The sequence below is a fragment of the Leguminivora glycinivorella genome, chromosome 17, assembly GCF_023078275.1.
Source record: "Leguminivora glycinivorella isolate SPB_JAAS2020 chromosome 17, LegGlyc_1.1, whole genome shotgun sequence".
Lineage (NCBI taxonomy): Eukaryota > Metazoa > Arthropoda > Insecta > Lepidoptera > Tortricidae > Leguminivora > Leguminivora glycinivorella.
Window position 1 is genome coordinate 20,042,428 of NC_062987.1, and position 12,787 is coordinate 20,055,214.

At 37.3% G+C, this 12,787-nt stretch overlaps 1 protein-coding gene across 1 annotated transcript in view; it reads left to right on the forward strand.

Annotated features, from left to right (window-relative positions):
• Positions 1-12,787, forward strand: part of LOC125235467 (xanthine dehydrogenase/oxidase-like) — a 34,226-nt gene that overhangs the window by 6,062 nt on the left and 15,377 nt on the right. Inside the window, exons 3-15 of the mRNA XM_048142038.1 lie at positions 176-336; positions 1,299-1,708; positions 1,922-2,145; positions 3,077-3,179; positions 4,136-4,263; positions 4,527-4,817; positions 5,040-5,327; positions 5,621-6,120; positions 6,752-6,935; positions 7,192-7,387; positions 8,200-8,963; positions 9,589-9,781; positions 10,248-10,358. Of these exons, the coding sequence (XP_047997995.1) occupies positions 176-336; positions 1,299-1,708; positions 1,922-2,145; positions 3,077-3,179; positions 4,136-4,263; positions 4,527-4,817; positions 5,040-5,327; positions 5,621-6,120; positions 6,752-6,935; positions 7,192-7,387; positions 8,200-8,963; positions 9,589-9,781; positions 10,248-10,358 (3,553 nt within the window). The remainder of the gene's footprint in view (positions 1-175; positions 337-1,298; positions 1,709-1,921; positions 2,146-3,076; positions 3,180-4,135; positions 4,264-4,526; positions 4,818-5,039; positions 5,328-5,620; positions 6,121-6,751; positions 6,936-7,191; positions 7,388-8,199; positions 8,964-9,588; positions 9,782-10,247; positions 10,359-12,787) is intronic.

Below are 12,787 nucleotides of genomic sequence, written 5' to 3' on the forward strand. Positions count from 1 at the left end.
TTGGCGTGATTGACATACATATTGGTACCAAATTTCAGCTTTCTAGTGCTAACGGTTACTGAGATTATCCGCGGACGGACGGACGGACGGACAGACAGACATGGCGAAACTATAAGGGTTCCTAGTTGACTACGGAACCCTAAAAACCATCCTAACACGTTTTCCTGCATTTTAGTGCCTAGTATCAGTCCTATCCTGCCACGGCTGGGAAGTGACCACAGTGGAAGGAATCGGGAACCGGACTGTCGGCTACCACGATATTCAGAGCAGACTGGCCAAGTTCAATGGCACACAATGTGGATACTGCTCGCCTGGTTGGGTCATGAATATGTACAGGTTAGTAAGTACATACTTTAATGTCCAAAATGATAATCCATACTTACGCCGTGTCTTGCGTGGGCGACGGTCGCGCGACTGTCGCCGTCGCGTCTCATACTTCCATATCGATAAGGTTTGATTTCGTATGCGTCGTATCGCCGTCGCGCGACCATCGCGCGACCGTCGCCCAGTTATAAACGGGAAAGTGTGTGGTGTGTGTGTCTCTTTGTTTGTCGATCTTTCACGGCAAGACGGAGCGACGAATTGACACGATTTTTTAAGTGGGAATAGTTGAAGGGATGAAAAGTGACATATAGGCTACTCCTCAGAATGGAGGGAGGAGGGGTATAAGTTTGTATGGGGGGGCATTTTGCAATTTTTGAATTTAACGCAAGTGAAGCCGCGGTCAAAATGTTATGGGGGTCAATAAATATAAAAATATTTTTTAATCCATTTAAAACTGACCAATACCTTTTTTTTTTATACTACGTCGGTGGCAAACAAGTATACGGCCCGCCTGATGTAAAGCGGTCACCGTAACCTATGGACGCCTGCAACTCAAACAGTGTCACATGCGCGTTGCCACCCCATTAGAAACTTGTACATTCCCTTTTGAAGTGTTAAGTACACAGGAGTGTACAAGTTCCAAGGAGGGTTCGGGTTGCCGACGACTCAAAGGACAATAAACGGAACAAGTTAGTTCCGTAAGTCCTCCCGTCATCAGCACACCGCACCCTCGTTGAGCTCTGGCAACCTTACTCACCGACAGGAACACATCACTATGAGTAGGGTCTAGTGCTATTTGGCTGCGGTCTTCTGTAAGGCGGAGGTACTACCCCAGTTGGGCTCTGCTCTAGATTCGAACGAGACGATATCCGCTGTGCTGTGCCCTACCACACAAAGCGGAATATCATTCGCTATGCCCTACCTCGTCTACCTACCTAGAAATATACCTATTATACGCTTATTTTATTTCGTAGTCTCATGAAATCCAAAAGCAATCTGACGATGGCAGACATAGAAAATTCGTTTGCCAGCAACATCTGCCGATGTACCGGATACAGGCCCATCGCAGACGCTCTCAAATCATTCGCTAAAGACGCTGATGAAAAGTTACTCAACAAAGTATGTGACTTGGAAGACTTGGCTATACTAAAACCATGTGGAGTAAAATGCTACAAGCAATGCCCACATAAGAAGAAAAGAATAATTGAAGTTAATAAAGAAGAGGGACAGGAAGATTGGTGTGAATTAGTTAAAAATGATAATGAGGTATTGAAAATAAACGCGAAAAATCATAAGTGGTCCAAAGTTTATACTTTGAAAGACGCTTTTAAAATTATGACGGAAGACGGTGATTATAAACTGATCGCTGGTAATACTGGACAAGGTAATAGACTAAAACTGATATTGTAACAATTTATAACGGCATCCTAAACGTTTTTAATGAAATTATATCCCCGTAAAATCAGCATCAAATACACAGTGATGAGTAAAGATAATAATTATATTTTACTCGTGGAGTGATATTTAGTCATAGTGGTTGCCACGAATTAGTTCTTTACGAAGTAAATACAAATATAAAACTTGCTTTAATTTTTAGGAGTATATCATGTGAAAGACTACCCAACAAACATAATAGACATATTCAGTGTGGTTGAACTAAAAGGGCATACAATTGACGTGAATCTGATTGTTGGTGCTGGCATGCCGTTGTCTGATGTGATGGAGTTGTTTTTAACACTAAGCAACGAACAGGAGGATTTTTTGTATCTGAAACAGCTGTATGACCATTTGGATTTAGTAGCACATATTCCAGTAAAGAATGTAAGTATTGGATAGGTACTTAATGTTTCGGATGCTTAAAAATTGTAACAGATTCCTTTAAAACCATTAACACAGCACTATCAGCTGCAAAACTGCATGGAGAAATTATGAATGAATTCATTGATCAATTCGTTGTGCACGTTTGCAGCTGATATTACCTACGAGAATCGATCTAGTACAGTACCTACGTACCGTATACTTTTAAATATGTTCAAAAAATATTTTTTCCCCTCACTAGCTCGGAAACACGTGTTTTGTCCTTTAATACCAGCGGGTAAAAATGCATTTTATCCACTAGTGGGTAAAGTAATTTGACCTTGAATAAAGTCAAATTAACTGCTTTAAAATTGATAAAAGTTGGTGAATCTAGTAATAAAGATGATTTACCACCTGTGGGACTACTGGAAGCAGTGATAAACGCATTTTTTGCGTTTTAGTTTCCTCGCTATAGTGAGGAAAAAGTTTTGTGTTACACTCGGGTGCAAATTTATTGTACTTCTCGTGTGTTAAAAAACTCGCAAGTTCAGGATTCTATTCTCGAACCACTCGCTTCGCTCGAGGTTCAACTATAGAATCCTTTCACTTGCTCGTTTTTCAATTCCACACTCGGCGTTGAAATTCAACTTTGCCCCCTTGTATAACAAATAACTTTTTTACCGATCAATTGATTCTTTGATTCTGAGCTAGTATTTGGGCTTATATTTATAACTTTATTTTTTATGAAAACCATTACTAGTTGTATTTATAATTTTATCAAACTTTTCTAGTTAAGATGTAATGTATGATGTAGCTACAATACAACGTGTCCGTATCATATTGTATCTGGTTTCTGTGTTTGATTTATATTGGCCTAGTTAGCTTACAAAAATATTGTGTTTCAATCAAACGTTTTCTGCCTTGTTTGACTTATGAATTTTGAGTCACTTTCTAGATTGGAACTATTGGTGGAAATTTATGCCTGAAGCACGCAAACAACCAATTTCAATCAGACTTGTTTTTGCTTTTGGAAACGGTTGGTGCCATGGTTACTGTCGGTGAGTGTTTATATAAGAACTTTTAGTTGATTACATTTGTAGTTTTGGTTTATTTCAACAAATGTTTGAGTGTATGAGAAACGTTATGAAAGTGTGTGAAGCGAAAGTGGTTTGTCAGGATCGTAGTAAATGGAAATCCGTGATCTCTACCTACCCCCCTAGGAAACAGGCGTGATTGTATGTATGTATGTTTCAGTTTTATTTAAGCCGTGCAATGGCTGACGTTAAGCGATACTTTTCACTAAAAAACCGGCCAAGAGCGTGTCGGGCCACGCTCAGTGTAGGGTTCCGTAGTTTTTCGTATTTTTCTCAAAAACTACTGAACCTATCAAGTTCAAAATAATTTTCCTAGAAAGTGTTTATAAAGTTCTACTTTTGTGATTTTTTTCATATTTTTTAAACATATGGTTCAAAAGTTAGAGGGGGGAGGACGCACTTTTTTTTCCTTTAGGAGCGATTATTTCCGAAACTATTAATATTATCAAAAAACGATCTTAGTAAACCCTTATTCATTTTTAAATACCTATCCAAAAATATATCACACGTTGGGGTTGGAATGAAAAAAAAATATCAGCTCCCACTTTACATGTAGGGGGGGTACCCTAATAAAACATTTTTTTCCATTTTTTATTTTTGCACTTTGTTGGCGTGATTGATATACATATTGGTACCAAATTTCAGCTTTCTAGTGCTTACAGTTACTGAGATTATCCGCGGACGGACGGACGGACGGACGGACGGACAGACAGACATGGCGAAACTATAAGGGTTCCTAGTTGACTACGGAACCCTAAAAAGGCGGAGAATTCTAAAACTTTAGGGACGAAGCTCGGGAAGAGGTTGATCGTTCCATCGAATATTTGGATTTCGCGCTTTTTTTAGTGACGAGATTTGTTTGGCCATCTTATAGCTAAGTACTTCAGCATTCATTTTTCTAACGGCACATTATGTTCTAGCTGAATCTTTGAATAAAAAATCTGTCATTAGTCTACCAGACTTCCTCAAAACAGACATGAAAGGTAAAATACTACTGAACGTAATTTTGCCTCCATTATCACGATGCTGTTACGTGAAAACCTTTAAGGTAATTATAAATATAATTTATTTTAATAACTTATACTATCCCTCTCCTCTCTCTCTTTTTCTCTCTCTGTCTCTTTCTTCAAAGCCATTTATCACATATGATGGCGGGGTCAATTTTTTTTATCGTGCGTTGCCTCTTTGCCCTACCTTGACGTCGTTTTCGGACACTTTGCACTCAGTCACATCTTTTAGCACTTTAATAAATAGCTTATACGACAGCTTTTGTTAAAAAGAACCAAAAACTTGTAATTTTTCTTTGTTTAGATCATGCCTCGCTCTCAAAACGCCCACGCGCATGTCAACGCAGGCTTCTTATTTCGATTTCCTCAAAATTCCCAACGGCTGGAAAGTATTACCATAGTGTACGGTGGCATATCACCAACATTTATACACGCCTCTAAAACCGAAGCTGCATTAGTTGGTAAAGACCCTTATACCAACGAAACGCTGCAACTAGCTGTCAAAAGCTTATTTGATGAGATAACTCCTGAAGAGGTGCCACCGGAACCATCAGCAGATTTTAGAAGAATGTTAGCTGTGTCTTTGTACTACAAGGTAATTAATAATAAACCAGAAATATTTCAATTTGAAATCCAAAATTTCGTTCCAAGAATAAATAGGCAGTTTATCGTAAACGTCTTACATGTGCTAAAACTAATTTTAAAAAGTTGAAAATATGATGTAAATAATATTATTTTACAACATCAAAATAGCAATTTTTAAATAATAATTATTTAACGAAATATGGTAACGAACATTGATATGGCAACATTACAGGCAATTTTAAGCACGTGTCCAAAAGACAAAATTGATCCAAAATATCAATCGGGAGGAGAAATCATGAAGAGAATAACTTCAGAAGGGAACCAGGTATTCGACACTGATAAAACTGTATGGCCTCTGAATCAGCCAGTACCTAAATTGGAGGCGCTGGTACAATGTAGCGGTGAAGCTGTCTTTGCTAATGATGTACCACGAGAGACTAATGAAGTTTTCGCGGCGTTTGTCACAGCTGATGTTGTTGCAGGCAGTATTATCGAGGAATTTGATCCTGCTGAGGCACTTGTAAGTATTTGGCAGATTTATAAAGTTACGGGCACTCTACTATTAATGCATTTTATATATGAAGTTAATCAGTTGTTTTCGATCGTTCCACCATTGTCATTTTTCCTTCTCTTTACATTTCTCTGTTTAACCTCACTGTCTGAGTGGTAGAGAATACCATTAGGCATAATACCGCCATTTGTACATTTTTGTTTTATTTTTTTGCAATAAAGTTTAAGTAAGTAAATGCAGTATTTTATACAGATATTACACATTACACAATTGGTATATTAAATTAATTTTTATTTTTTTAGGCTATTCCTGGGGTCATCGCTTTTTATTCTGCCAAGGACATACCAGGCGACAATAATTTTAGTCCGCCTAACATTCCAATCCTGAGTGCCCCAGAAGAAATCCTCTGCTCTGAAAAAGTAATGTTTTACGGACAACCTGTTGGTATCATTGTAGCGGATAGAGAAAAAACTGCTCAGAAAGCAGCAGACGTTGTAAAAATTAAGTATTCCTTTATAAACACGCAGAAACCTTTGTTAACTATAGACGATGTCTTGAAATCACCAGAGAAAAGTAAAAGAGTGGTTGTTAATAGAACAATTGAACCTACAGACACTGGTAATAATGTTAGGAGTATAGTTCATGGAGAATTCAAGATGGATAGTCAATACCATTATCATATGGAGACTCAGACAGCCGTTGCCAAACCGACGGAAGATGGAATGGAAATTTACTCGGCAACTCAGTGGCTTGATCTGACAAATGTTGCTGTAGCACAATGTTTAAAAGTACCAGCTAATAGGTAAATATCTATTCGAAAAGGGTACTTTTACTTCCTGCTAGAAAGTATCTAAGTTACTCTTTTCTTTCCTTGAAATTAATCATAGGTACACTAAACTTGATCTGTTGTTCTTTTTTGTTGTTGAAGCACATTCATGTATGTTTTGTGATCGATGCTTACATATTATATTTTATCTTATGTATCGTTATCCCAAAAACCGTCTGTCCGTCTGGTTCGCGAACACTGAGGTCTTTATTTTGTTCACCAAAGCTCACAGTCCTAATAATAGGCGCCTGTTTTAATACCTGACCGTCCTTCATATTTAAGGACTATGTATGTAAATAATCAATGTTCGGACTCTTAGACGCACGAGTCGCACGACCGGTTTCCATCCTTACTTGGTGGATATTCCACGAATCCGCACGAAGCGCTTTGCTTCTTCTTTTCTTATGCGCACTGCCAAGGAGTAGAATTCCTTGCCGGCGGCTATATTTCCGAGCTCATATAACCCGGCAACCTTCAAATCAAGAGTGAACAGGTATTTTCTGGGCGAGCTCACTCCATCGTAGGCCACGTCTTTGCCTTTGGCTAGTCTGTGGTCAAGAGTAAGCCCATTTATAATAATAAAAATAAAAAAAAATGTCCTCTTTAGCATCAACGTGATCGTGCGTCGCGTCGGCGGGGGCTACGGTGCAAAGATAAGTCGCGCGACCCAAATCGCTTGCGCAGCTGCTCTTGTGTGCCATCTTCAAGGGACCACCTGCCGGTTCGTCCTGCCACTTCAAACTAATATGAAGGCTATCGGCAAGCGGTTACCTACGTCTTGTAAATTTGAGGTAATTTAAGAGAGTGAGAAGTAAAATAAATTAGATGAACTAGAAATTGCATTAACTGACATACAGTTTTAATTCTGTGTACAAGTGTTATTTCTGTTAAGGCTGTTTATACTCTGAGAAGTGAAGAATGTGAAGATGTAGATCAAATGTATCGAACATTTTTACTAAAGAGCAAAAATCAAATATATTTTTTTCATAATGAGTTAACATAATGAATTAACTTCTTAATATAATGAATTAACTTCAATATTCTCAGGGCGGCGTTGATAGAGAAGGAACAATACAGTACTTAAAGCTTGCTTTCTACCAAGACTGTGGCCACGTTTTCAACGAAATTCTGGCTCCACTCACAGCTGAACATATAAAGAATTGCTACGACATATCACGCTGGTCGGTTGAAGCTAACAGCGTGCTTACGGATACTGCTTCTAACACATATTGCAGAGCCCCTGGTAAATATTCAATATTCAAATATTATGCAATTCAGCAAACTACGTATGAAACATGGAAAAATCAATTATTAATTTTTGTGGCTTAGCAAGTTATCATAAACATTTGAATCCAAACAGACGAAAACATGGGACTACCTCTACATTCCTAATGACGTTTGTTCGAAAATCACTTGGCCTAACTCATTTGGCCGAATTATGAAATGCCTAACGCTCTTTTGGCCTAACGATCATTTGGCATAATTTAAATTTTGCCCCAAAAATGACATTAGCCAGAACCGATTCGCTGTTAGAAAGGTAGGTTTAGGTTAGGTTAGAACTGTGACCTCACACAAATCCGAATCGCTTCTAAAAAAGTGGGTTTTAACGGCGTTAGGCGAAACAATATTAGGATATTTAAATTAGGCCAAATGATCATTATGCCAAAAAATATTAGGCGATCTAAAAATCGAAGAAAAAACTTTAGGAATCTAGATATACATCCGAAAACATTGGGCCGATTATAAAACGTAAACTCAAGATGCGGCTAAATCTGATTAGACATTTTTTTTTCATGTGTCCTTTCATATAACGTAATGTTTAGCGAAGCGCGTCTATAACAATTCGCTATACATAAACCGAGAGCATGTTTTTTACTGGTTCCCTTGAGAAAAGCCATATTTTTTTTTCCGAGCAATTAAAGCGGCAGTCAAACCTCCTAATGTGGCTTTGTTTGTATTCATAATTATGTTTTATTAAATTCATTGTAATGAAGAAAATCACAGATAACCAACCGCAAAATTGAATATTAGCACCTTCTTTATATATGTTTACAGGCACAACTGAAGGCGTCGCAATTATTGAACATGTAATGGAAAGAATAGCTTTCAATTTAAAAGCAGACCCGCTTCAAGTTAGACAACAAAACATGGTCAAAAATAACCCACTTCCTGAAATGATAAATCAGTTGAAACAGGATTCAAATTTCGAACAAAGACAACTAGATATCAAGAAGTTCAATATTTCGAATAGGTGGAGAAAAAGATCATTGAATATATTACCTTTGTCCGTTGGAATATATTACATTGGAAATTTCAATTCATTAATTTCCATTTACCATGGAGATGGTTCAGTGGTTATTACGCACGGAGGTATAGAAATGGGCCAAGGGATTAATACTAAAGCAGCGCAAGTTTGCGCTCACTTACTTGGAGTGCCGTTGGAGAAAGTCAGTGTGAAGCCTAGCACAAGTTTTACATCTCCTAACTCCATTGTAACAGGTGCTAGTATCGGTAGTGAAAGCGTTGCTTTTGCTACTAAAAAAGCCTGTGAAATCTTAATGGAGAGACTTCAACCTATCAAAGATAAAATGGAGAAGTATTCTTGGGAAGAACTTATAGCTGAAGCATACGGAGTTGGTGTAGATTTACAAGCGTGTTACACTTTTACCTCCAAGGATGATGTAAAACCTTATAACGTTTATGCAACTTGCGCTTTGGAAGTAGAAGTTGATATACTGACAGGGAATCATGATGTGAGACGAGTAGATATTCTGGAAGATACTGGAAGAAGTTTGAGCCCAGAAATTGATGTGGCGCAGGTATTATATTCGTATTTAAGCAATAAATTAAATACAGTACATATTCATACTACACCACCAATTCTCTCTTGTTTCTGTGTTATTAGAATTTTACCACCCCCTTTCTTATCGTTGGTATTGTAGAAGTCGACTGTGGGATATGGGCTAAATTGAGGCGTGGCCTGTCACTGCAATGCACAATACCACAATTTCGTTTTTTTTAACCCATTGATTGTCAAGAGTGTCACTCAAACTTGATTATTTTTATGTTTTCTGACTACCCCGTTATTGTATGTATTGTATACATGTATGTATATACAAATTCTTACACAGTTGGTTGATAATTTCTAAGGTTTATTTAAAAAAGAAAACATTTACAAAGTAGCTAAGTAGTTGTAAGGTGCTTATCACGAGTTCAATGAAGTCGATTACTAATATTCGATATTTGGTACAGATTTTCTGTCATTTTCTATTTTTCTCCGGTTCAAACTTTCACGATTATTACACATAATTACTTTTAAATCGGGACTTTTTAATCGCGTATGACAACATATTAAACTGACCAACGTTTCAGGAACGGCGTTGTTCCCGTGGTTTAGGCGAGACCCGTCCTGATTTAAAATTAATTATTTTCTATTCTTGCCAGATCGAAGGAGCCTTTGTCATGGGCCTAGGCTACTGGTCCTCAGAGAAGCTCATCTATGATAAGGACACCGGAGCCCTACTCACGGATCGTACGTGGACATACAAGCCGCCAGGTATTAAAGACATCCCGGCTGACATGAGGATATATTTTAAGAGGGACTCCAGGAATGAATTTGGTGTTTTGCAGTCTAAAGGTAATTTTAATTGGTTGTTTGTTTCCGATTGTCAAATATATATAATTTCATCACACTGAACAAATCAATCAATCAGTCAATTACATGTACCTATTTCATAGATTTTATTATGCGAGTAAGTCGGAAATACTCTAAGTAGATTTATTTAGAAATTGTGTCATATTCATCCTCCTAGTGTTATTCTGCCATTCGCCATGGCTCATAAGACCCTGGGGGCCACTTTGACAACTAACCCCAAGATTTGGCGTAGACACTAGTTTTACGAAAGCGACTGCCATCTGACCTTCTAACCCGAAGGGTATCTAGGTCTTTTTTATGGGATAATAGGCAAACGAGCCTTATGGGGATTAGTCCTGACCTGATTCCTCAGTCTCGCTCAGTAAAAAGGGCTTACTTGGGGAGACCGAATGGACACCGTCCTGGCTGGTCACACATTTTTTTTAACAACAGTTAATTAATATTTCAGCAACGGGAGAGCCAGCATTGTGCCTCGCTGTGGTTCTGACGTATGCGCTTCGGGATTGCGTGCGCGCCGCTCGATTAGACGCCGGTTACAAGGATCAGTGGATAGATATAGGTATGCATGACAGAATATACAAAATTGTACTTATTGCATAGTTCACTTGAACTTGCTACCAGAATATGCAATAAGTACAATTTTTTAAAACAAAATTGGTTTATGGATTGGTTTCCAATTTGCCAGATTCTTGTTTTTCTCGAATTTTGTTTCGTTTCATTCTGTTAAGGCTCGGGTTCGGATTGTGACAAATTGTAATCTGGCAATACAAGATTTTGGTAAATCAATGACCGGGGAAAAACAAACATTCTAAGAGGATCTTGTAGATGTAGACATTGGGATATGGGCTCAATTTAATTGTGACGTAGGCACTAAGCTAGTAACCTGGGGCTCAATTCGGCATGGCGAATTTGACGTTTCACGTTGACTCTCAAATGATAGTGGATTGGATCACGGGTTGTCGAATACGTGCAGCTGTCATCTGGATTGGTACTAGGTTGGGACTAGAGCTCAGGCAATGTACCGGATAAAATTTTTGTAACATTTATTTTTGATGGAGTATTTTTTAAGTTTTGAGTATTTTAAAAGAACGGACTTCTATCTTTGAAATAAATAACATATGACATTTTTTTCACCTCGTATCTCCATTTTCACTGTTACTTGAAGTAAAATGTTTTTTTGCTAATAGACGGTCGTTGTCGTGCCAGCTACACCAAAAAATATTTAAAAAAAATATTGCTTAAAAATATGTTAGTTGATTAATCTCTTTGACTCAAAACTTCGCGACACGTCCGAGCCTTTCTAACAAAAAGATAAAATATTCACAAATAACACCTATTTGTAGAAATCCTAAGCACGGCAAACGATTAAATTCCCTTTTTTGGGTCAAACTTGTAATACTGGCAATACTTTTGGTACACACTTTTGGTCTGCATTTTGCTAACGTGTCACGACTCTAGTATTGATTCTACTTTGATTTTACTCTTGTGTCAAAGTGACAGAATGAGATTGCAATTCGAATCATCATATCATTACAAAGATATGAATTGCGTAATTTTACACGAATTTAATCTCTCATGGCCTGACAATACGAACCAAGGCATGCGTTCTCCTGAATGGCACAGTATATAGACTTTTTGTCGATGGGTATGGCCGCCATGTTTGGTTTATGACACTTAGACGGGGATTTTGTTGTACCAAAGAGTAAATTGCAAGTTTTTTCGGCACAACTTGGTTCCTCTACTCGTCGCAAGATGGCGTTGGCATTATTAAAATAAACAAGAATGACGTGCATTTGCGTCGGTGTAGACCCATCATGAAAACGTAGATATGATAATTTTATATTTAAAAAAAAGCTAACGTGACATAAATTTGACAAATGTCTAAAAGAAATATAGTATCTTCTGTGTAATATCTTCTTCCGTGCACGTGTGATTTATTGTTTAGTCAATTTAAATATCACTCTAAGTAAGAACTGTTAGACAAAACACTTTATCTCGTAGCATAATTGTATATTTCAATATATCACAGCCATACATTTTTATATTCTTTCAGGTGATTCAGCTTACCCACAGAGGCAAACACTACTGATGGATGCACTGACTTTTGGATGCACCTGTAGGATCTCCAGAAGCTCGTTATACCGCTTTACAAGTTCGAGCCCGCAACTGTATAGAGCGGTGTTTTGGGCGACTAAAAATCAGTTGGCAGTGTTTGTCGTCAATGGAGAAACTGCACTACAAGCCAGCAGCGGCTAGAGATGGGTCGTGGGTAAATACCCAATCTACCCACCCAGGTATTTACCCGGTAAATACCTATCTACCCGGTATTTACCCGTATCTACCCAAATCGACGGGTAGATTCATTTCATGTTGGACATGCTGATTTGTGTTAAAATGGAGATAAATACTAAATTAGTGATTGTAATTATTATACACAATTTAAAACGAAACTGTTCAGTCAAATATACAATTAAGTTTACAGAAGTTATAATGTATATTTTTAAAAATAATTAAAAAAAAATATTTTATGTGTGCTTTTTAGATTGTATTAAATAGTCGTATTTATACGATAAAGAAAAACTTCCTAGTACTGGTTGGAGGGGGTTATGGTGGGGTTAGGGGGGGGTAAAATGTATTTTTTTCATATTTCATGGAAACCATCATTAATATCGAAAAGTATTGTATGTACGAACTAAAGTAGACACAATTTCCTACAAAAAAGTTTATATGCATTTTTGTCATAAAACACACTATATATGAGTTATGAGCTTCAAAAAGAGATTTTTAAAATATTTTTATTCACATATTTTTATTTATAGTTTTAATTTATCAGACTTATAATTTATACTAAAAGCATTTGAAATTATTTCGGTATGTCAGAGAATGATATTTTACACGATTTTCATAGTTGGAGTGATACACTAAAATCACATTTTATCTCATAGCAACCTATTCGTTCTCAATTTGAATAAACATTATGTGTACAAT